Source organism: Lates calcarifer, linkage group LG4, assembly GCF_001640805.2.
Source record: "Lates calcarifer isolate ASB-BC8 linkage group LG4, TLL_Latcal_v3, whole genome shotgun sequence".
Taxonomy (NCBI): domain Eukaryota; kingdom Metazoa; phylum Chordata; class Actinopteri; family Centropomidae; genus Lates; species Lates calcarifer.
Window position 1 is genome coordinate 6,770,601 of NC_066836.1, and position 21,583 is coordinate 6,792,183.

At 39.4% G+C, this 21,583-nt stretch overlaps 2 protein-coding genes across 3 annotated transcripts in view; one reads left to right on the forward strand and one right to left on the reverse strand.

The window, feature by feature from the left end:
- The window catches only part of LOC108884211 (collagen alpha-1(XI) chain), an 89,647-nt gene extending 86,043 nt beyond the window's left edge, over positions 1–3,604 (reverse strand). Inside the window, exons 1-3 of the mRNA XM_018677957.2 lie at positions 3,506–3,604; positions 2,197–2,293; positions 1,632–1,725 (exon numbers count right to left, since the gene is read on the reverse strand). Of these exons, the coding sequence (XP_018533473.1) occupies positions 1,632–1,641 (10 nt within the window). The 5' untranslated portion in view covers positions 1,642–1,725; positions 2,197–2,293; positions 3,506–3,604. The remainder of the gene's footprint in view (positions 1–1,631; positions 1,726–2,196; positions 2,294–3,505) is intronic.
- Positions 3,605–4,609: 1,005 nt separating this feature from the next.
- Positions 4,610–21,583, forward strand: LOC108884213 (alpha-amylase). Of its 2 annotated transcripts, none has more exons than XM_018677968.2 (9): positions 4,610–4,686; positions 17,886–18,032; positions 18,300–18,497; positions 19,324–19,554; positions 19,969–20,102; positions 20,297–20,519; positions 20,615–20,736; positions 20,848–20,973; positions 21,350–21,583. In XM_018677968.2, exons 1-9 carry the CDS (start codon positions 4,678–4,680, stop codon positions 21,537–21,539), a joined length of 1,380 nt encoding a protein of 459 aa, XP_018533484.1. In that variant the 5' UTR covers positions 4,610–4,677; the 3' UTR covers positions 21,540–21,583. The 2 variants fall into 2 exon arrangements, with proteins under 2 accessions (XP_018533484.1, XP_018533479.1); XM_018677963.2 differs by lacking the exon at positions 4,610–4,686 and adding an exon at positions 17,496–17,710.

Sequence of the window (21,583 nt, forward strand, 5' to 3'; positions counted from 1 at the left end):
TAATAGTTCTCAGCAAGTCTGTACAGTTTCAGCCTGACATTTTCAGCAAACTTTGATCAACCAAACAACCAAACTCATAAGTATAAGTCAAAGGAATAACATGAAAACAGCAGCAGGAAAGTGCATTGCACCGTGCAGGTCCTCCTTTGCATGCATGAGATATAAATAAAATTATGATTCACTTCTTAAAACACTGCCTCACTGCACTACTAATAGTCAAAAAATCCACATGATCGCTTTAAGATAAACTTGTAAAACATTTGAAACTGTCCTGTAAGGCTGTTCAAGGCTGGTGAGGATGTTTTAACACTGAGGCAGAAGGTTTTTCTTTCCACTGATTGACCCGACACTCAGATAGGAGTGAGAGTTTATGCTGGAGTTAAAGGCCATTGCTCACAGTTTAGTGACTAAGCAAATGTCTGCTGGCTAACTTTTTATTGCAACAGGTATATTCCTTCTGACATCTTAATGAGTGGGTAGGCAGGCAGGGGTTTCCAGTCATAAAAGCAGTCACTGGGGAGAGTCCTTTTCCAGCTAGCCATCACCCTTTCAAGATAACAGTTTCATACAAATACATATAGGCATATTTATTGAATGCAGCTGCATGCAGAGCTGCATTTTAGTATTTGGCTAATTTTAGTGTGTTTCTTAGCAGCCCTTGTAGCTGTTTGGACACATACTCTTATGAGCACTTAAAGGGGACTCTAACATTACAGGACTCAGTACTGGGAATGAAACCAGTAACAATTTGAGTTCCAGGTGTCTTCTCAAAATCAGCCTGAAAAACCTGCCATGGCTTGTTATGTTTTTTCTCATGAATGGATAGCCATGCTTTTTATTATGTGAATAAATAAGAGGAAAGTATGATTCAAATGAATCAAACCCAGGATATGAACACTACTGAATCATCAGCTAACTTGGCACAATGTGGACTATTTATCAAACAATTGGAGGATTTGATAACCGCAAATCAAGACACAATTTACTTTGCTCCAAATGTGGAGAAACTTTATAGAGGAAAAAGTGAGAATATGATTGACACTGTGTGACTAGTAACTGAGAAATTATTAATAAGAACTTCTGTGTTCAATCATGTATAATCTGTTAACCTGACTTCTTAAATTTACGGTCATTTAGAGATTTTTTTCCAGTGACCCTTCCTCTAGTGCCACTATGAGGTTGGAATTTCTGGCTTTAAGTGAAATTTCTAGACAGTTTTTGGAAGGATTGCCATTGAATCTGGCACTGATGTCGATGATGCAGAGGGGATGAGTCCTAAAGACTCTGGCTATCCCCTGACTTTTCATCTAGCACCACCAGCAAGTTTAAGTTTTCACACTTTCAACAACTCCAAAATGGATTGGCACAACATTTTCTACAGGCAGTCATTGCTCCAACACAATAAATCATAAATCCTGTGATCAGTTTGGAAAATTTGGTTTGTGACCAAATACCTTCAAAACTAATGACATATCCATCAGCCTCAATCGCACTTTGTGTGAACTTATTAGTATACTGTCATTAGTATTTATTTCAAAGTACCACTGTGCCACAAGTGGGGCTGCAGGCTGTTAGTCTCGTTGATTTACTCAATCACAATGGTGATTATACAGTAATTTAATCACACTTACCTCTGCACATGTTGAGGCATGTTGTTTATACTTTTAAGTCTGTAAGTGATGTTGACATCTTTGCTGGGTCACTCCTCAGTTATCCTCAGAGTAACTACATGTTGAAAAGAATAAGGATAAATTAGAGTAGAAAACAATGTGGGGCACAGTAGAAGCCAAAATTTTGAACTGGCATTAAGTATCAAGAATTTAAATCATGACTTGGCTTCCAAATTACACACCCTAGATCACATGTTTTTCTGCTTACTCACATCTAGAAGAGCAGTCCAACTCTAACTGTGTAAGGAAAATGTTGCAGATCTAGGATCAAATTGCTGAAATAATACTTGCACTTTTTACAATTCTGGCTCAAAGCTGTTCCACTCATCTTAGTGTTGCTGTAATCAGTTGACTGGTGTTCATTTAATCTTAGCTTCTTTGAATGTGGTGTGTCATACATGGATATGGCTAATAAAGGCCATCAAATATACTGGCAATAATGATAAAATGCAGTTCAATCCAGGCCAAAAGATTCTGATTTGTTGCACTGGAAGAGATTTGTGGCCAACACACAATGTCGCCATACCTCAAAGCAAAAAGTGGCGAAAATGCAAACCACATTGGCTTAATTCCTTGATTAGGCCTGTGTGTGCTTCCATGGAGGACCAAAGAGACAACTGTGGCTGGAGATATGGAAAAACAGATGAAATAGATTTTAAAGTACTGCACTCATATCACCCACAACACTGAGAATATGAATGGGCCATTTTGTTCCACTTGCAGTAAGACCATGACTGTCTTCTATTGATGGCACTGCAACAATGCATTGCTTGAGAAAAGAACTATTAAATCTGTCCCATGAGTAATTTTGGAAGATATCCGACATCGGACAGTTTCATCGTTGTGGCCAAAAGTTTTTATACATTCCCTCCATCCTCACTGTTAACAGAATTTAAATGGACAGTTAGAGTGGAAAAGGTAAAAGCTGTAGCAGCAGCACAGTAGCTTGCTATTTTCCATGTTCATCACCTCCCACAGTGTATGGATTGGGTGATTTCCAACATGGTGGTTTTGGGTTACAGTAACCACCGGCTGGATGGAGCGTTGTTTCCACGGTGCCTGTAAGCTGCGGTGCCTTTGCGTCCCTCCACAAACTTCTGCAACAAGCCAATCAAAAGCCATCATTCTTCAAGACAGAACTGGGGTGGAAGAGTCATGGAAAACCATATGAGTTTTGCATTAGTGTTTTATGAGTTTAGTTCTTTCTTTGTCATCTGAGCATTGAGCACTTCTGTGTACCAAACTATTAGTTTTCTATGATAAGAATAAATGATCTCCAATGATCTCCCAACTTAATTTAAACTGAAATAACTGATTTTTGGCGTCATGGATGCAGCTGAGTCAAACAACACGTATTTTCACGTTAAACATGGATGCCTATTCACACACCCACGCACAACATTAGCATTTCTTTTATATACCTGTTTGAGTCGAAGATTCAGTCTCCCAGTCTCCTTTTAGCTCTGTTAATATTTATGGATTTTGTAACTCTATTAGTTCACATTGTGTCAAACTGGCACCATTAGAAGTATGCCGAATTTGTTATTGGTAGTTTCTTTTTACGATGTCCCAATGAATGTCCAGACTCATATCAATGAACTACTCTGACAACGAAAAAAACGTCCTGATTTGTACGCAAGTTCTGGTGTTTTAAAGACCGTCTTTTTTCTGTTTTCAAAGCGGATGTATGGACATTTGTACGGAAATAACGGTACGCTCGGAAAGTGCAAGTCATACCGAATCTAAAAATATGTCTGTGTGTTCAGATTTGACTTAAGAAGGAGTGCTAATTTGACGCATATTGCACCAATCACAAACTACTGTTTTTAAAGTACCTTAATTGCCTCCAAGAGCTGCATGTCACATCCACTGCTGCTGCTCCAACGGCTGACAGCGTTGTTAAGCAAACCAAATCTGCGGGCCAGACTACGACAGCTAACTTCCCATTGTTTTTATAACATCTGCATTCACCTGCGCCTTCCACTTAGTTTTGCATCCTGTATGCGGCCCTTTAACTCTTCTGCGCCCCCTTGCGGCAGGCTGTCTCAGTTTTAAAATCTCTGCACCACACCAGCTCCCAATGGAAATACCGGGCTCATAAACGGCTAAAACTAGTGAGTGTTAATCTGCCTGGTGCCGGGCAGGTATTGTATAGTGGATTTGTCAAAGGTTTTCAGTCTTTGCTGAAAACAGTTGTTGTAATCAAGCTGATGCCAGTGGTGAGAGAGAACCAAGACCGTGAGCTTAAAGGTGCTAAAATGCTCTTAAAAAGCTGAGATGAACTGCAGAGTTATGGGTTTGTAATCATGAGTGGGCCCCTTTCACATATAAGGAGTCATGTAATGCAATGATATAAATATAAAAATATTGACATAGCTGCTTTAAAACATTTAATTTGCATCTTTATTTCAACCAGTCTCAGCTGTTGTAACTCCTAAATTCTGCTCTTAATAAGAGAGGTTGGCACCACCCAGAAGTCTTTCTTCTAGGTCCAGCATTTGGCTGTCAAAGAATGCCAAGTCCTGGCTGTAAGGAAAGGAAGCTGTTGGGTGGACTGCAATAACATAAAAGACCATTATGAACATTTCTGAGTGACGTTGATCTATTGCCTTTTCCAGTGGAGTTACTTACACTTCTTTGAGTAAGACTCAAACACGGAGGTGGCAGAGCAGCTGGATTTACATTTGCAGTAACAACTGTCTCTTGGTCTCTGATACCAAACGCCATAACAAGTCACTGACAAGTGATGCTGCTGCAGATCAGTGGAGCCCCTAGCGCTAAACTATCCAAACGTTGAGTGTGTGACTGTGTAGAATGGAGGGGGTGGGAGGGTGCATTTACTCTCATGCACGTGCATGCTTGCTGGCTGCCCATGCACCCGCGTAAAGCCGATAGGGAGAGCAGTGTGTCTGGAATCATTTAAACAGAGTGAGAACACATTCCCGCATGTGGAATCATTCCTCCCAATAGGAGTGTCATTGTTTCCAAAGACAGCCTTGCTTTCACTATGATTCAGGTAGCATTTTTTCCTATATATTTAATTTTTCCTTTTAGCTATACAGGTCTTAACAAAAATACCGGGATGAGATCCAGGAGGAAGTTATGACTGCTGAGATCTGAGAAATCTGATTGATGACCCAGTTTGGTGAGACTAAAGAAGATATTCACAACAGTGTGATATACCTTCTGTGAAGAGCATACAGTGACACTACATTTAGGAATTATTTAAAGAATGAGGATTTGTTATTTCATATATGTTTTTGTCAACAAATCCTATGAATTCCCTGCTCTGTCTGTGACACTCAGTCCAAAGCTCTCTGGTCCCTAATGAAAATGTAAATCTTTAAAAATGGGTTGCAAATATATTGTTTCTTTCTTTTCTTTTTTAACAAAAGGCTCAATGATTGCCTAAACAGATGGTGAACAGCTGAGTAAACAGAGCATTTGTTGTGGACTATTTACAGGATTAATATACATTTAGTCTTCTACTGACTATTTACAGCAGTAGGATGGTGTGTGTGGGGATGACTCAAAATAGCAGTGCTCACAGTAATGTTTAAAGATGGTTCTCATTGTATTTTTGATGGTTTCTGGACAATAGAGTTCTATAGCAGACAATACTAGTTAGTCCAACAAGTCTAGTCAGATCAATCCATTGTTGGTTTTGGTCTTTTTGTGGGATTTGTTCACAATAAGAAAAGGCTATATTGCAAGCCTGATCTTTTTAGGAGGAAATATTTCATCAGGAGTTCTTAGTTAAAGTGTGAAGCATTGAAGCAAAACTATGCATTTTTAACAGCTATATATATTAAATACAGTTTACACCACACTTAGAGTAATTCATAACATGCTTACTTCTTAACCACAGCATAGAGAGAGGTATATATAAGTATATAAGTATATAAGTATCTTAAAAAAAAACATTACTTCAACAGACACCAAATGTATTATTCAGTAGCATTCAAACTTGTTGTTTTGACTGGTACAACACTTTCAACTCAACCAAATTACAGCATAAAATTCAAGAATTAGCTAAGACTGCTCATAGGACAACAATACAGTCACATTAGCTTGTCCTTGGTGAATCCTATGATGGTCTGTCATGTGCAATTAACATTATATTAACTTATTAATTTTCTTTAAACCTCAACTTAATTAAAAGCCCTAAAATAATTGAAACTCAAAGCTACTTTGAAGCCTGACACATTGATTCATCACTTTGTGGCCCTGGATCTTAGAGCCATAGTAAAGGGCCTGTGACTCATACCAGTCAAATGTATGGCTCCCCTTGTGGTGGCACGGGTGGCCAGCCACATAGTTGCCTGTGGTGAAGTCCGCTGCACAGGCAGCACTGGAATAGAAGTTTATTACTGGCCACCAAGTCAAGCCCTGCTCACCAAATTGATACCCTGGAACAAATATAACGTAGAAAATCACATATATGCATAAACTGTGAAGCAAATGCACACCCATGCAGAGCTACACTCACGGATGGAGACGCGCACACACACACGTACACACAAAGTTAAAGGCTATACTTTTAAAGTTCCTGTTTAGGTGTAAGTGGGTGTGAAATGTGGGCACATTGTTCAGTCTCTAAGAAAAGTTGCAGTTGTTCAGTGAGGAGAGAGGCTTAAAATAAGATTTAAGATTGATGGTTCTCCAAAAGATTGAGAGGAATAAGGAAAAGGTCCTTTGTACACACAACAAAAGAGTTAGAAGTGATATGTGCATGAAGGAATCTTCAACTTTTATATTTATTATATGACATAATTCATCCTGGAGAAACTATTTTCTATTTTTCAGGGAGAAAATTCCAGGCTTTCATAGAAAGCTCTTACTCTTTTGACAAATGTGACAAGTGGCAACGTCAGCCGGCGATCATGTCAGTGTAATTGAAGACATGATGTCACATCAATGCCTTATAGCTGCAGCTATGTTACAGAAACCACTGTTACCCACATTCCCCAATACTGAGTGGTTTTGTCAGACAAGCTCCAGATATGTGCTACACACACACTTAATAATGGTCTGGACTTAGGTTTGGCTCCAGACGTTTGGCTGAAGCTCGATCACACTCAATAAAGAACAAATACGAGTGACTGACAGACCACTTTTATTGCACCGTTCAGCACTCGAACAACACAGGAGTTATAGGTCTAAATCTGATTTGTGATAGAGCATCTGCAAAGTTTTGCTCAAGACAGCCTTGAAAACAACTGCAAATGGTGGGCGATGACATGACTTATAAAAATGTTGTATTAAATTTATTTTGTATTTTTGGCTTGATCCTCTGCAGTGTTGATGAGGTTATAATGCTACCAGCATTTATTTTTGCATCTTTGCAGAAGTTGTCATCAAAAGTAAAGGTACTCACACTAGAGGCTTACTGTCCCTGACTGTCCCAAGTTTTTACTTAATATCTTTTTCTGATTGACGTGAAGCTAATTTTAACTACTTTGAATGCAGTTGGACAGGGCTGTCACTGAGGAAACAGAGGTCATGAGGTCATGATACACACAAATTACACATGGAGAGTTTTGAAATACAAAATATAATAAAGGTATTTATATTTCTCCCAGAGCAGTGTGATACAGACTTTGCATTTAAAGAAGATATAAGTGAATGTCTAAATGACTGAATAAAACAAATCTTTTTGGTTAGGGTTAGAGTCAGGGGGTTAAGGTGTCAAGGCTGAGATGTCAAGGGGATTATCAAAATCCTGGCTGTGGCCCTGCAGTTGAATAGTTTCTTGTTAGGCTAAAATTCCTACCTATAAGAGTAGTCTTAGATTTTGCATATAAAATGTTCTTCTGTAAAGGGACTAGTAAAATTGCAATATTTTAGTCTGACATGTTATGGTGTAAAAGCATAATGTGGGAGAAAATGGAAACACCCAAATAAAGTACACTGAAGTGCATTAAAAACAAAAACCTTGCATTATAAAAACTCAACACTCAAAAGATTTGTTGACCAAAGTGCACAATGGCAATATGCACATAGGGACATTCTACTATAATCACTACTGCTCGTTTTTCTTTTCCCTTACCCCCCATATTCCCTGTCCTATATACTTTGGCAACAAATTTCAGATTTATTTCCAAACTGAAATTGAAACTGAAAGAGATAAAGAGGGAGAGATCCCAGGCAAAATCTCTCTCCTCTGTAAGTTTAAAGAGTCAATAAACCTAGTACCCACTTCCAGAGCACAAGATTACTTACTTGCCCTTCCCCCTGGCTTGATGAGGTGAGCTTAATTTGGGATCCAAGGGTTTTTCTAATTGTCAGTTTGTTTGCTGAGCAATTTGGCTCTCATTCAGCAAATCCTTACAGAGACCCCTTGTGTTGGAAACATACAAGTGCACTCACAGGCCCGGTGCTTGGGTGTTTATGATGTGTGATGGCCCTCTGCGACGACGGTGTGTTTTGGGATGAGCAGATAATAGACAGAACATAGATGCACAGGGACAGGTTGGATGGGAGTGAATTTCATTCAGCTGCAAACCCTCACAACTCTGGGGGCTCTAATTTGATTTGGCTCGAAGTGGGTCTTTCCAGAATGCCGTGTGGAAGTCCTCCAAAATTAACTTCCTGGAAATCCTACAGAGCCTCTGTGTCAACATCCATTCTCATACCTAAATGAGAATGGATATAAGTTGGCATCCTGGCCAAGTTTATGGTGGTGCTGTAAAGGTATTTGTCAGGGTGTTATAGAAATATAGAAAGCCATACAGAAAAAAGGAGGGAGGAAGGAAACAGAAGGGAGAGATGGAAGAAAACATGAGGACCAAGAGCAGAGACAGGGTTTCCATTGCCACATTTTAAGATATGAAGACAACATAATCATATAAGTGTTAGAGGTGGTCAAACAGTGCAAGTGAGGAAAACCTACAGTTATTCTTGTTGCGGTGGCTCCCAGCCTGGGGACCCACATAAAGGGGCAAGAGGTAAATTTTAGGGGTCGGCGGATGTGAGATTAGAGGAAAGCAGAAAACATGTCTCAAGAGTTTCCTCTAAACATTGTTTATGTCATTTCAGTTACTGGATAATTTTACTTCTTCAGGACTCAAAAATAGTTTTCAAATAAAACAAGACAAAAATGGCCAATCTCTTATTGAACTGGTCGCAACTGGCAGGCATATGCCGCTGGTGATGAGGGGTTGCAAGATGACATTTGTTTGTTTTAAGGGATCGCAAGGCAAAAAGCTTGGGAAGCGGTACATCTTATTGCACAGGAACATGCGGTCTCTCAAAACGGTCGACTTTTCATGAACTTGTTTGAGAAAAGCGACTATGTTCTCAGATTTGTGATGGCACATTGTTAAGATAGCATTTTTAAGATAGTCTGCTGGGTTTTTAAATGAAAAATTCTCTGTCCATAAAGGGACAGGAAAAATTCAGGAAAGGAAAAAAGGAAAAAAGCATTAAATGTTCACCAAATTTGGAGATACAGTTTTCTTTAGACAGTGAGGAAATTCTGTATGTGTGGAGTCATACTGGATGACAAGAATTTTGGGATATGAACTATTTTGAAGTCAATTTTCATTACTTTTTTTTTTACTGAAAACTATTTCACAAGAAAATACAAAGTACTAGAAATGACAAATATCCATTTGGGTCAGGCCTTATAATTGCTCCTATAAAACTTCAAGAGACCCACTAAAATATCAAAGACCGAAAATTCAGGAGATCTCTCTTTGAAATACAGACAGGTAACAAATTAAAGGAAAAAACAGCATAAATCAGTGTGAAGGAAAAACAATAAAATGTGTTTTAAAAAGGTGTTGTGCCTGTATAATCCACAAGAGCAGCTTCAGTCCTCCTCATCATAGATTCTTCAATTCTCTGAAAGTCTATTAGAGGCATCAACACCATTCTTCCAAAAGATATTCCCTCATTTTGTGTTTTGATGATGGTGAAAGAGAGCACTGTCTGCTACATCACTCCAAAATTCCCTGTAGGTAGGTTAAGAAATGTTGACAGTGAAGGCCATAGCATCTGATTCATGTCATTTTCTGTTATTCTCTCATGGTTGCATGTAAACATGTTTGAATTTTATACATTCATGACTCTTTACAGCATCATTGTACCACTTTCAGGCAAAGGGCTTTCACTTCTTCTCATGAAAAACTGGGTTAAATATTTTACAATATGAAGCAGGGATGAGTTTTATTACTCCACCCCCTTGTCTCCCCCTAGGTTCCTCCCTTTTTCTCTCTCTGTCTCCGTCTCTCTGAGAAAGAGAGCATTGTTTCTTAATTAATACGTCATGCGCTTGGAGCTCACAGGACTAAAGGAGGTGCAATGTATGAAAGATTAATAGCTGAAGATATCCACCATACAGGCCATCAATTAGGAGTTACAAGTACGGAAACTTGAATAATTCCCTGTCGTGTTTTGTGTGAAGTAGAATCTGAGCTGGTAATAGTCACTTTAGAAGACTTTCTGTGAATAAGACATATGCTGAAAGGGTCTTAAGAGGTAAAATAAGGAAATATGAGACAGCTTTATATTGCTAAAGTCTATTTGGTAAGTCTGATTTAGAGTAGAAGCTTTACAATCTATATACAGTATATATATATATATATATATATATATATATATATATATATATATATATATATATATATATATACACACATAATACCATAAATATGTAACTTTCAGCACCGATAGTTCCAGATTGAAATATTTCTATGTCTATGTCCTGAAAGTCAAGCCCTTGTCTCATAAGACAAGTGTGCATGTCTATGCCAGTGCCTTGCACAGAGGTAGTGTTTGGCTACTGTTATGGCAGCAAGTACAGAGAAGCAGCCAGCTGAAGACAGGAACTTGGACAGATCTGGCAAACCTTGGACTACTCAGTTTACGACTGAAAACAAATAAAGCCTGTAGAGAACAAACGGCGGGTGCTCGGTATGTTTATGCAAAAGCTCATTAGTGTGAGATCAGGTCAGGGTTTACAGCCAACCTCTTCCCTCTCCGTGCCAACTATACAACCTGTGATTATTCCTCTTTAAGTATAAGCCTCAGACCTACAGCACTGCGCCTTTGCCTTTAAAGACTTGTTGCTATTTTTTCTTGAGGGAGAGAATAGGAGTGTTTTAAGAGATGATTTCAGTGCTTGAATACTACCTCCTGTGCCACAGACAGACATCTGTCCCACACATTGCTGCAGTTTAGTGAGGATGTTCATCATCTGGTGAGCATTTTGAGGTGCAGCTTGGTTGCCAATTAAAAGCCTTTTATTTCCATTCACCAAAATATTTTATACTATAATTTTATCATACAATGGTGCCTCACATTCATTTTATGTTTCACAAATTCTGGTGTCTGTTGAAATTACCAATCTAAGAAAAACTAGTGATAACCAGCAGAGTAAGAATGGAGTGATAATGGAAGACATGTTTTGGCTGATGTGGCTGGTGAGCTGAGGCAGGACTCCAGCACATGTCTGATAAAAGCGAGGCTGATACTGTGTTATTTGAAAGATGCCTGCCTGCTCTTCCCCCTCACCAAGCCTGCTCTCATCTTCCTCCCTTCTTGCTCTCGAGGAGCAGAGCACTGCAAAACAAAGGAAACTCTCTATATCACAAAGCCAGCAGTGATATCATGGAAAAGGCTGACAGTCAGTCAGGTGTGGGAGAGACTCAAAGGGATTACTGCTGTTCTCTCAAAATTCACAGATTTTTAGCAAAACTGATTTATCTTAAGCTTGCATTCCTATGGAGTTCATACTGTGATTTCCCTTTTAAGTGTTATATAAATAGTTCAGAAAATCAATAATGTGGTTTCATCATAAGTTCTTCACCTAGCTATTAGTTTCTTAGAAATATCATGAACTAGTCGTTGAAGAAAATCACAGAAAATGAGGCAAAGGTGGATTCGAGTTTTTCCCAAGGGCTACAACTGAAGCTCTGCATCCTTCAGTTCCCTGTTATTGTAGAATAAAAGGGAACAAATGTCTAAGGAGAAGAAACTACAAACATTTCAGAAGCAGTCAGTACAGGGGAGCTCGGGAATTTTCCTCACAGTAAAACTGTTGCTCAGCTTATGACCATGAAAGCAAAGCTCTCATTTCCCGCTGACTACTGTGAAAGAGGATCATAAAATTGACTCCATCTGTAATTTTATGGTGAACTTTCCAGTCACAAGCAGCTCAACAGCATTCTTTCTATTAAGTTGAGTAAAATTCACTTGAAGGCATGTAGTGCATAGCATGTCTTAGCAAATTAGGATTTAGTGGATTGCTGTTTCATGTAAGTCTTGATCAGGCAAGATTGGTTACACAGTGATATTATGATGCCATTAAGGTTATCAAGACTACAAATTTATAACAGAAAAGGCTGTGTTCCAAACTGGAGGTGTAGAGTTTGAAAGATGGGAGCATGTATCAGGAAGAGAGTGTTTAACAAAAAGCAGCTGGTTGTATTATAGAAAATGTCTGATCCACTAGCTTTAAAGCTTGACACATAGTATGGAATAAGAAAATCTCTGTATCTCAGTCTGTGCTGCTTCAATTTTGTGCAAGTACAAGTGTAGTGCCTCTTAAAATAATTTGACAAAGACACATAAAAAACAAAAAAAAGTTGATTACAGCCTTTTCAAAGTGTGCAACTTAACTCTCATTCTCTTTGGCAACATTAGTCAGCTGGTCAGTCCACCATTGGTTAAAATGCTGAACTAAGATGCACTTAACAACATGATGATGATGTTAAGTGATGATATACCTGCTGGGTATCTTCAAGTCAGTACTGTCAGTGTAGCATGTTAACATAAGGTTGTGTCTTGCCATATGTGCTGCGGCAAAAGTTGAGCCTTGTTCAACTTTTTTCCAGATGACACTGTGTTGGAAACCGTGTTGTATAGCTGGGCTGGCCTTTCAAGCGAATAAGGAGGCTGCTTTTTTTCATGCAGAGCTAAAATCTGTTTGAACGTGGCCTAAGGTTTGTTCTTGGTTGTTCAGACAAGGTAGAAGACTGGAAGACAACACTTTGGGCTCTAGTAACTTGTGATGGGTACTTGTTATTTTCTTCAATTAATTCAAAATCCAGTAACGTGTAATCCTTATCATACCAGGTCAAGGTTGTCCCAGTAAAAGATTTAAGATTCTCTAACGTGGACAATTTGAAAAACACTGTAATGTATATGGTCAGGATTACAGTCTACACATGTTCCTTTAATGTCTCAATGTGAGAAGCATGTGTCTCTACAAGAACCTGTGTCTCAGGATGGATGAGGAGCATGTGTGTGAGAGAGGAAGAAAGTGTCTACAACTTGTCTAAAAACATCAAGGTGTTTGAGTTTGTGTTGTGTTGAGTGTGTACACTCACATTTGTGTGTGCACGTGTGTCTGACTGTGTGTGTGTGTGTGTGTGTGTGTGTATTAGTTAAGTTTCAGAGTATGAACCTCTCCTGGGGGACTTCCGCTGCTGCTGTTATTCTTTGCAGTGAGATGGAAAGCTTTTCCCAACATCTGCACAACATATCATGATGGCAAAAAAGGAAGATACTGGGCTGAAACTTTCCATTGGAAGAGCCTGTGGATTTCACTTTATAGGAGTTTTTCCTCCGTGGTATGGCTAGCTTTAGTTGAGGAAACCTGAAAAGTTCCCAAAAAGCGACTCATTTGTTGAAAATTTTAAAACCGTAAAGGGAAAAATGTGGTGACACACTTCTTGTCAGAGTAAGAAACACTTGTTAGTACACTTGATGGAATTACTGGGATCATTAAAAAGCCATGCACAGTTAAGGGCAGTAAATTTTTGCAGTACCCAGTGAAGCAACAAATGCTTTACATCAGACCATTACCGGACTGTAAATGTGGTTGGAGTTTTCATTTGACACCTCTTCATCCAATGTAGTGTGGATTTTTATATTTCCGACACCAATGAGTGATGCAGCCTTGCCCTTTCAGTTCTGTCTTAAAAATAACCTCACTTGCCTTGTATCTGCAATATCATTTACACCAGTTAGACCACTTGAACTCTGCACACTGTGTCAGAGCTTTTATCCAGCATGCCATGTGCTATCTGTTTGCCTGCGGCTCTTAAACCTGAGCTGTTGGGCTGAAAGAGCAACCTGAGGTGGAAGCAGACGAGGCACATACAGCTTCTTATCCTTCTCCCATCTCCTTTTTTTTTCTTAATGGTTTTTACCTCACCCCCTTCTTTTTTCCACTTACTCCCTCTGCATTTTCCCTCATTTGCCCTGAACTACAGCAGCACCCCCTTTGCCATCTGATGCATTCTCACTTCTCTTATTTTGCTCATTTGTCTTCAACTTCATCACCTCACACTCACCTCTCATTCTTTTCTCTTCTTCCTTTTCTCTCCTGACCTGCTGACCACATTCCTCCCCTTTTCTTTGTATCTCTCTCTGCCCCCCCCCCCCCCCCCCAATCTTTAGGCAACCCTCCGACCTCCCACTTCCTTATGACTCTTCCACTTTCCCATGACAGAACCAGGGGCAGGAATCAAATGACCAGCTTCTCTCCCTTCACCTGGTCTCTGAGCTTGGGCTGTGAAAGAAAGCTTTGTCCCCCAAACCCTTCATCGCCTCTGGAGGTATGTCCTGTGTTGTCCATACAGGAAAGGACTTTGGTCTGACTGGAATTTTTGGGGCCCATGGGAAAATGTGAGCAAGTTAGGGCCTTAACTCTCCTTTTAAGATCTCTTCCCAAAGAGCATGCTGCATCATAAGCGAAAAAACCTCCTGCCACTGACTCAAAAGAAGCCTTAATGATACAGTATTAACACACAGTTCCTATTATAACCATGAAAGAGCTAAAAATACATATATATTTGACCTGACATTGAAGGGTGAAAATGACAATAATAAACACTTAAACAAAAAAGTTCCAACATATGAGTAAGTTTCACAATAAAATCATCTGACTTTCATCATCCACAACAAAGTAAACCACTGGGAAAAGCATTTACTATGAAATATTTGAGAATAAATCTAGCCTTATTTTCCAGACTTTTGAGACTGAGCAAATATCAATACATAACTGAACAACCATTGTAGTTTTTTTTTTTTTTTTTTTTTTTTTTTTTTTTTTAAATTTCAGGGTTTTGTCAAGCCATTTCATGAAGAGTTAAGAGTTAAGTCTCAAGTGGGACTCAATTTCCAATTCACTAAAATCATATTATTGTATTCCCTTAAATTCCATTTACATTACATACTTCATAATCAACCCAGCTGTATGGATTTTGCTTTTAGTGCTCAGACAAAGATTAGCAGAGGATACCTTTCAGAGTCCTCTTTTGTTTAGACACTTACTACAGCTACAAACAACACCAGAGAACAGTGCTGCTGCTGTGAACAGGACATCACAACCGGAGAACAAAACCTGCACTGTAAAATTTGATCTTTATCCCTTTAGTCCTTATGTGTCAGCACTCACAGTCTGCACCAAGATGAGTTATTAGCGAGTGTTTCCACCACATACGCGTCTGGGCCCTTTCACTTTCACATGCCTGTGACCCACAAACTCACTGGGAGGAGTGATCCGGAACGAAACCCAGTAAGGCAGGTCAGATGTCCATTTGACACACTCTCGGCAGGGGGGACGGGAGGGGCAGGAGCTGGGTCAGACAGTAAGCAGGTGGGATGAGGCATGACGAGGCGTACCAGGCCTTATTTACAAAATCAATACACACAAAACCACAGACAATGTGGCATTAACTGCCCTTTTTTATGCAGAGCACCCTTAGTGTCATAAGTACATTCATTTCCATGTTGTTAGGCATGTGTACTGAAGCCATATGGCTTTGCTGATGAAATATCCTACTTGTTGAGAAATAATGTGGAATACAATCTAATACAATCAATGATACAGAGGATGTTATTTATAAAATTTGTAGTTTATGATTATTCCCTCTCAATTCCACATATTAATAGCTAATTAATAAATGTGTCTATATTATGAACAAAATAATAATATCTACATACATATATAGGCATTTTACTACAATTACTTAAGGAAGAAATCTTGTTATAGAACATGAGGTGAACACAGAATGATGTATGTATATACTGTATATTTTTTAAGTGAAGCAGTTTCTCTCAAGGACCATTGGAGGAGCTATTGTAATATAAAAGCACATCCCACCATAACTGTTATAACATCCCAGGGCTATGACTGACATGACTTTATCACTGCTGTGGAGTTGTGCAGCACATTCAGGAGTAATGTAATTCCACATTTATACAGGATTTAATGAACTAAATGAATTAAATTTGGAATATTTTTCTTTCCTTCTGACCTTATTAAAAAGACCTTAGAAAAGTGTTGGGGGAAAATTTGCAAAACAATTAGTAAAACAATGTTAAGAATGTTTTTTGAGCTGTTAATGACAGAACTAAGCACACAATACTCTGTGCTCACTATATATACATTCATACTCTATGGCATGAATTCAGCTTTAAAAAGAATGAGTTTGAATTTAGTAGTGCAAAATCCACTGTACTGTGTGGTTATAATTTTATTTAAGTAGTAAGTAATTTAAGTCATTTTGAGGATTAACCTTATGTAATACCACAAATTTCTCTTGAGAGCTGACACACTGGTGGCACGACCCTTGTCCCAAATACAGTACCTATAAGTGGAGGGTCAAACTGAAGCCCCTCATGGGAAAAAGCTTGTGTTTTGTCAGGGCTGGTTTAGTTAACTTGTTTTGCATAACATATTTGACCTCTAACCTTTCTCACTCGAGTGTAGCTTATCTGTATTGGTTTTCCTTCGTGCAAAACGGATAGTAACACCGTGAAGTTATACAAGGCATGTTTTGTAACCGCTGCACATCGAACCTTTTTTTTTTGCATGTGATAACATCAGTAATGTAAAATGGACCACTGTTATGGTAATTTAATATAACAAGCCCAACTGATTGTAAGATCTGATAAATACAAAACCTCAGTTTGTTACTGGGAATTTTGGCACATTTTTGTACACACTGTGATTGATACTTGAATAAACCTATTCAGTTTTTGAAATGCCAATGAAACATAATACATTTTAAAATCTTGGAAGGAATCCAAGGTACACTTCAAATTTCTATACAAAAAAATTCAAAATTCAAGAAAAGCACAACACATCGACATGAGATACATAAATAGTATTATTTCCCTCCTGGGCAGAGTTTGTTCCGTTATTCAAAATTTAATTAACTGCCAAATTCAGGACACAGAAAGTCACTTAAGGAGAAGAGTAGATTTAAGCTACTTGTTACAACATTATCTACTTATTGGACTATGTGAACAAATACTAAAACAGGATAAAACTAAACTGTCATGTTCTGAGTGGAAAGAGCTTTAAAGTACAATTTCATGTCCTCATATCAGAATCAGTGCAAGATAAATCTCATTAATCGATGAATGTAGTAATATTGTAATTAAAAAAAAGCCAGATAATACTATTTTTGAGGGCTAGTGTTGCTGCTGAATCCCTGAATTTCATCTTACTGCCACATAGTGAGAGGCAAGTGTGATCCTCTTCAGCAGAAGTTTCAGTTTGTTTTGACCCCCACAGAGACCCTCCCTAACAGATATGTCACTGACATTTAAGAAAATGCATACAAAAGCCTTAGGATATTTTTAGTCTCTTTAAGCCACTTCTTTATTTATTTTTTATAATGGGGCAAAAACACTATGCACACCTCATGCTTCTAAGTTTCTACGTGCCTTGAAGCTATTTTTCCTTGTGCTGGTTTTGAAACAAGGTAGGAAGCCATGAGAAAGAGGCACCTGTTTAACCTCCATGGTGATGTTTCTGAGCCTCTCATTGGTCCATCAGAGGGAGAAAATGTGTATAAATACCAAGGTAAAGCAGCAGGAGAGTGTGGTTTTCTCGCACATCCAGGGAAAGCATGAAGTTGTTGATTCTGGTGGCTCTGTTCGGGCTCAGCCTTGCCCAGCACAACCCTCACACCAAGCATGGAAGGACAGCCATTGTCCACCTGTTTGAGTGGCGCTGGGCCGACATTGCTGCAGAATGTGAGCGCTTCTTGGGTCCTAATGGCTTTGGTGGAGTTCAGGTACGTATGGCTGAACACAGGTGGATAGCTTCTAAGTCAGATGGACTTAGAAGAAAGAGGATATTTCCCCTTTAATAATTCTTAGACTCACTCTGACACTATGATCTTCTGTATACTGACAGCTCCTGCTGTGTAAGTGGTAATTATTTTAATATGTTTCCTCTGTGTTGCTCAGATCTCCCCTCCAAATGAGCACATTGTGATTAACAATCCTTGGAGGCCCTGGTGGCAGAGATACCAGCCAATCAGCTACAACCTGTGCTCCAGATCTGGCAGCGAGAACGAGCTGAGAGACATGATCACCAGATGCAACAATGTTGGGGTAAACTACATTACAACGCTGATATAAATGAATGCCTCTGTCATGAGGAACCATCATTCACAATTTTATTAGAGGCATTTCCTGTAGCTGTTGCAGCTACATTTGAGTTTCTGGACCACCAACATTGCAGCAAACCAACAGTGATCAGTGCTGCTGACATATTCCTCTGACCTGAGAATGCACTTAATGTGTGAAGAAAAGGAGTGAAAATGACAAGGGAGGTGTTGATTAGTTGTGTTGCACTTACAATCCTGTATCTATTCACAGGTCAACATCTATGTGGACGCTGTCATCAACCACATGTGTGGAGCTGGGGGTGGAGAGGGAACCCACTCCTCATGTGGAAGCTGGTTTAGTGCTGGCAGAAAGGACTTCCCCAGTGTCCCATTTACCCACTGGGACTTCAATGACCACAAATGCAGGACTGGAAGTGGCAATATTGAGAACTATGGTGATGCCAATCAGGTAATGAACAGCTAATATTATCTGTTCTAACCGGCTGTTTTGATAAATGTGTATAAGACATTTGCTACGGTGGCTGGCACTAGTTCTGAAAAGACTGAGTATATCTGCATTAATGGCTCATTAGCTGTCTTCCACAGATGAGCCATGAAATTAGCTAGCTTTGTAAAAGTGAAAAAATTGGAAAGATAGATAAACTGAAAATGATAGCGCTGTTGTTCATTTACTTGTGAGAACTGCCACACTACCTATTCCAAGAATACACATCAATACAAAATCAAGTTCTTCAACAGGCTGTAGCCTACATTCCTCAATTACTACAGCTTTCAGCAACAAAACCAGGCATGGCTGACATGACTACTACCAGGCTTAATTCTCTATAGGTTATACAAAAGGCGAAATGATGGTTTATTGTCATCCAAGAAATGTATTACATATGAAAATAAGCACAAACGTAGACTAAATTCTGCTCTGCAGTGGTCAATTGAGCTGTGATGCGTTTGGTGACCTATTATATTGCCAGCAGTGAAGTCACAGCGCTCTCTGGTGGCCAGACTACACAATCACGACACTGGTATAAAAATAACTTACGCACCTATCTTTTACCAATTTATCTGCAAGTAGCTTATATCGATAAAACCAGTCAGCGGATCTATTGGTCAGGCTGTAGTCTGTTCATTTAAATGGTATGGCCAGTTACCATTACACAAATTATGTTATGAAAAGCCTACACACAAATATGCGCATTGAAATAGATCATTATTAGTGTGAAGTGTTATAAATCATGAATGCTATGAACTGTGATGTAAATGGTAATTTACTGCCCCAGGTTCGTGACTGCCGTCTGGTTGGTCTGCTGGACCTTGCCTTGGAGAAAGATTACGTTAGGGGCAAGGTGGCAGGCTTCATGAACAAGCTGATTGACATGGGTGTGGCTGGATTCAGAGTGGATGCCTGCAAGCACATGTGGCCCGGCGACCTGGCTGCTATCTATGGCCGTCTGCACAATCTCAACACCAAATGGTTCCCTGGTGGCTCCAGACCCTTCATCTTCCAGGAGGTACTCCGCACACAGAAGTACCAGTTCTTTTGTCTGTTCATATTTGGCCAACACTAGATGACAAACACGTGCAGATTGGGAAACGACTCCTAATATCTAAAATATGACTATTAGTTTACAACCGCCTGTATATACAGGCAATACTGATGCTATAAGAGGTTGAAGTCAAAGGTGCTCAACTCAAAAATCAAGTAAGCAACCTACAAAAGCAGCCTGTGATCTAAAAAAAATTAATTCGCTTTGTCTTCACTACAAACATGAATATATAACAACAGAAATATGGTTTCTGTTAGTGCTGGATCAAAATTTGTTGTATCATTTTTTGTCTATTCACAAATCACTGATATGGTACAGTTAATATAAACCATTCCTACGTTACATAGATTTATTAATTATGTGCTGTTTTCCCTCTAGGTTATTGATCTTGGTGGTGAGCCCATTACATCTAGAGAGTACTTCCATCTGGGAAGGGTAACTGAGTTCAAATATGGTGCCAGACTGGGAACTATCTTCAGGAAGTGGAACGGCGAGAAGCTGTCTTACACCAAGTATGAGTGTTTCTGCCTAAATCATATTTCAAACTGATATATTAGTAGAGCTTATTTAAACATATCATTGCTACAATCCCATTTGCTGCCTAAATTGCTGGATTGAACAAATTATTACTTGCAAAGGTCTCTAGGGATCATTGACTTGAACTGGTTCCTCCTCCTCATTAGTGAAATTGTATTCTTGTCTCCAGAAACTGGGGAGAGGGTTGGGGTTTCATGCCCAATGGCAATGCTCTCGTCTTCGTTGACAACCACGACAACCAGAGGGGCCATGGTGCTGGTGGTGCGTCCATTGTTACCTTCTGGGACGCCAGGCTCTACAAGATGGCCGTTGGCTACATGCTGGCACACCCTTACGGAGTAACCAGGGTGATGTCTAGCTTCCGCTGGAACCGCCACATTGTGAACGGAAAGGTACATACTTTTCTTAATTAGGGAAAATGATCAAATACAACATATAGAGTGTATTTGGAACATTTTTTGTTAAGCCCATTAAACCATCATTGTAGGATCAGAATGACTGGATGGGCCCTCCAAGCCATGGTGATGGATCCACCAAGTCTGTTCCCATCAACCCTGACCAGACTTGTGGAGATGGATGGGTGTGTGAGCACAGATGGCGTCAGATCAAGTGAGTTCTCAGGAAGCAAGACAGCACATACCATCTGTTGACTTTACGCATGGAATATTATTAACTTCTACATACACAAGATGATTTTAATTTGTCCTATCTCCCCTTTAGGAACATGGTCGCTTTCCGTAATGTGGTCAATGGACAGCCTCACTCCAACTGGTGGGACAACAGGAGCAACCAGGTTGCATTTGGACGTGGTAATCGTGGTTTCATCATCTTCAACAATGATGACTGGTAAGATCTGAGTACTCTAACTGGTACTGACAAAAACTAATCAATCAGTCTAATAATAACCAGATAAAACAAATGTGTTGGACAAGATGCAGATGCATGTCAGCATCTAACAAATTGTTTGGGCTACTAAAATATAACTTACAAACAAACTAACTAGAGCAGTCAGCCATGAGTTACAACAGTGCATTGGAAGAATTTCTGTTATAAAACTGGTACTTGTACTTTTAATATTTCTTTTTTTTGGTTTCTCTATCCATAATCAACATCTTATTAGTTAGCACATTCATTTGTATTCTGTCTCAAATACAACAAAATTATAAAGCAAGATCCTTTTATTGGGTTTTAAAAACAACATGTACCTTGTCTTCCCCCTCAGGGACCTGGATGTGACCCTGAACACTGGCATGCCCGGTGGCACCTACTGTGACGTCATCTCTGGCCAGAAGGAGGGACACAGGTGCACTGGGAAGCAGATCCATGTTGGAGGTGATGGCCGTGCCCACTTCAGGATCAGCAACAGAGACGAGGACCCCTTCGTTGCTATCCATGCCGAATCCAAGCTGTAAATACATCCATGGGCAACTTTAAATAAAAAAAAAAAAAAAATCAA

Coding starts and splice junctions, on each gene's coding strand:
- LOC108884213 (XM_018677963.2), top strand. CDS start 17,543: ATGAAGTTGTTGATTCTGGTGGCTCTGTTCGGGCTCAGCCTTGCCCAG. Junction 17,711..17,885: donor ATGGCTTTGGTGGAGTTCAG/GTACGTATGGCT, acceptor TGTGTTGCTCAG/ATCTCCCCTCCAAATGAGCA. Junction 20,520..20,614: donor GCCACATTGTGAACGGAAAG/GTACATACTTTT, acceptor CCATCATTGTAG/GATCAGAATGACTGGATGGG.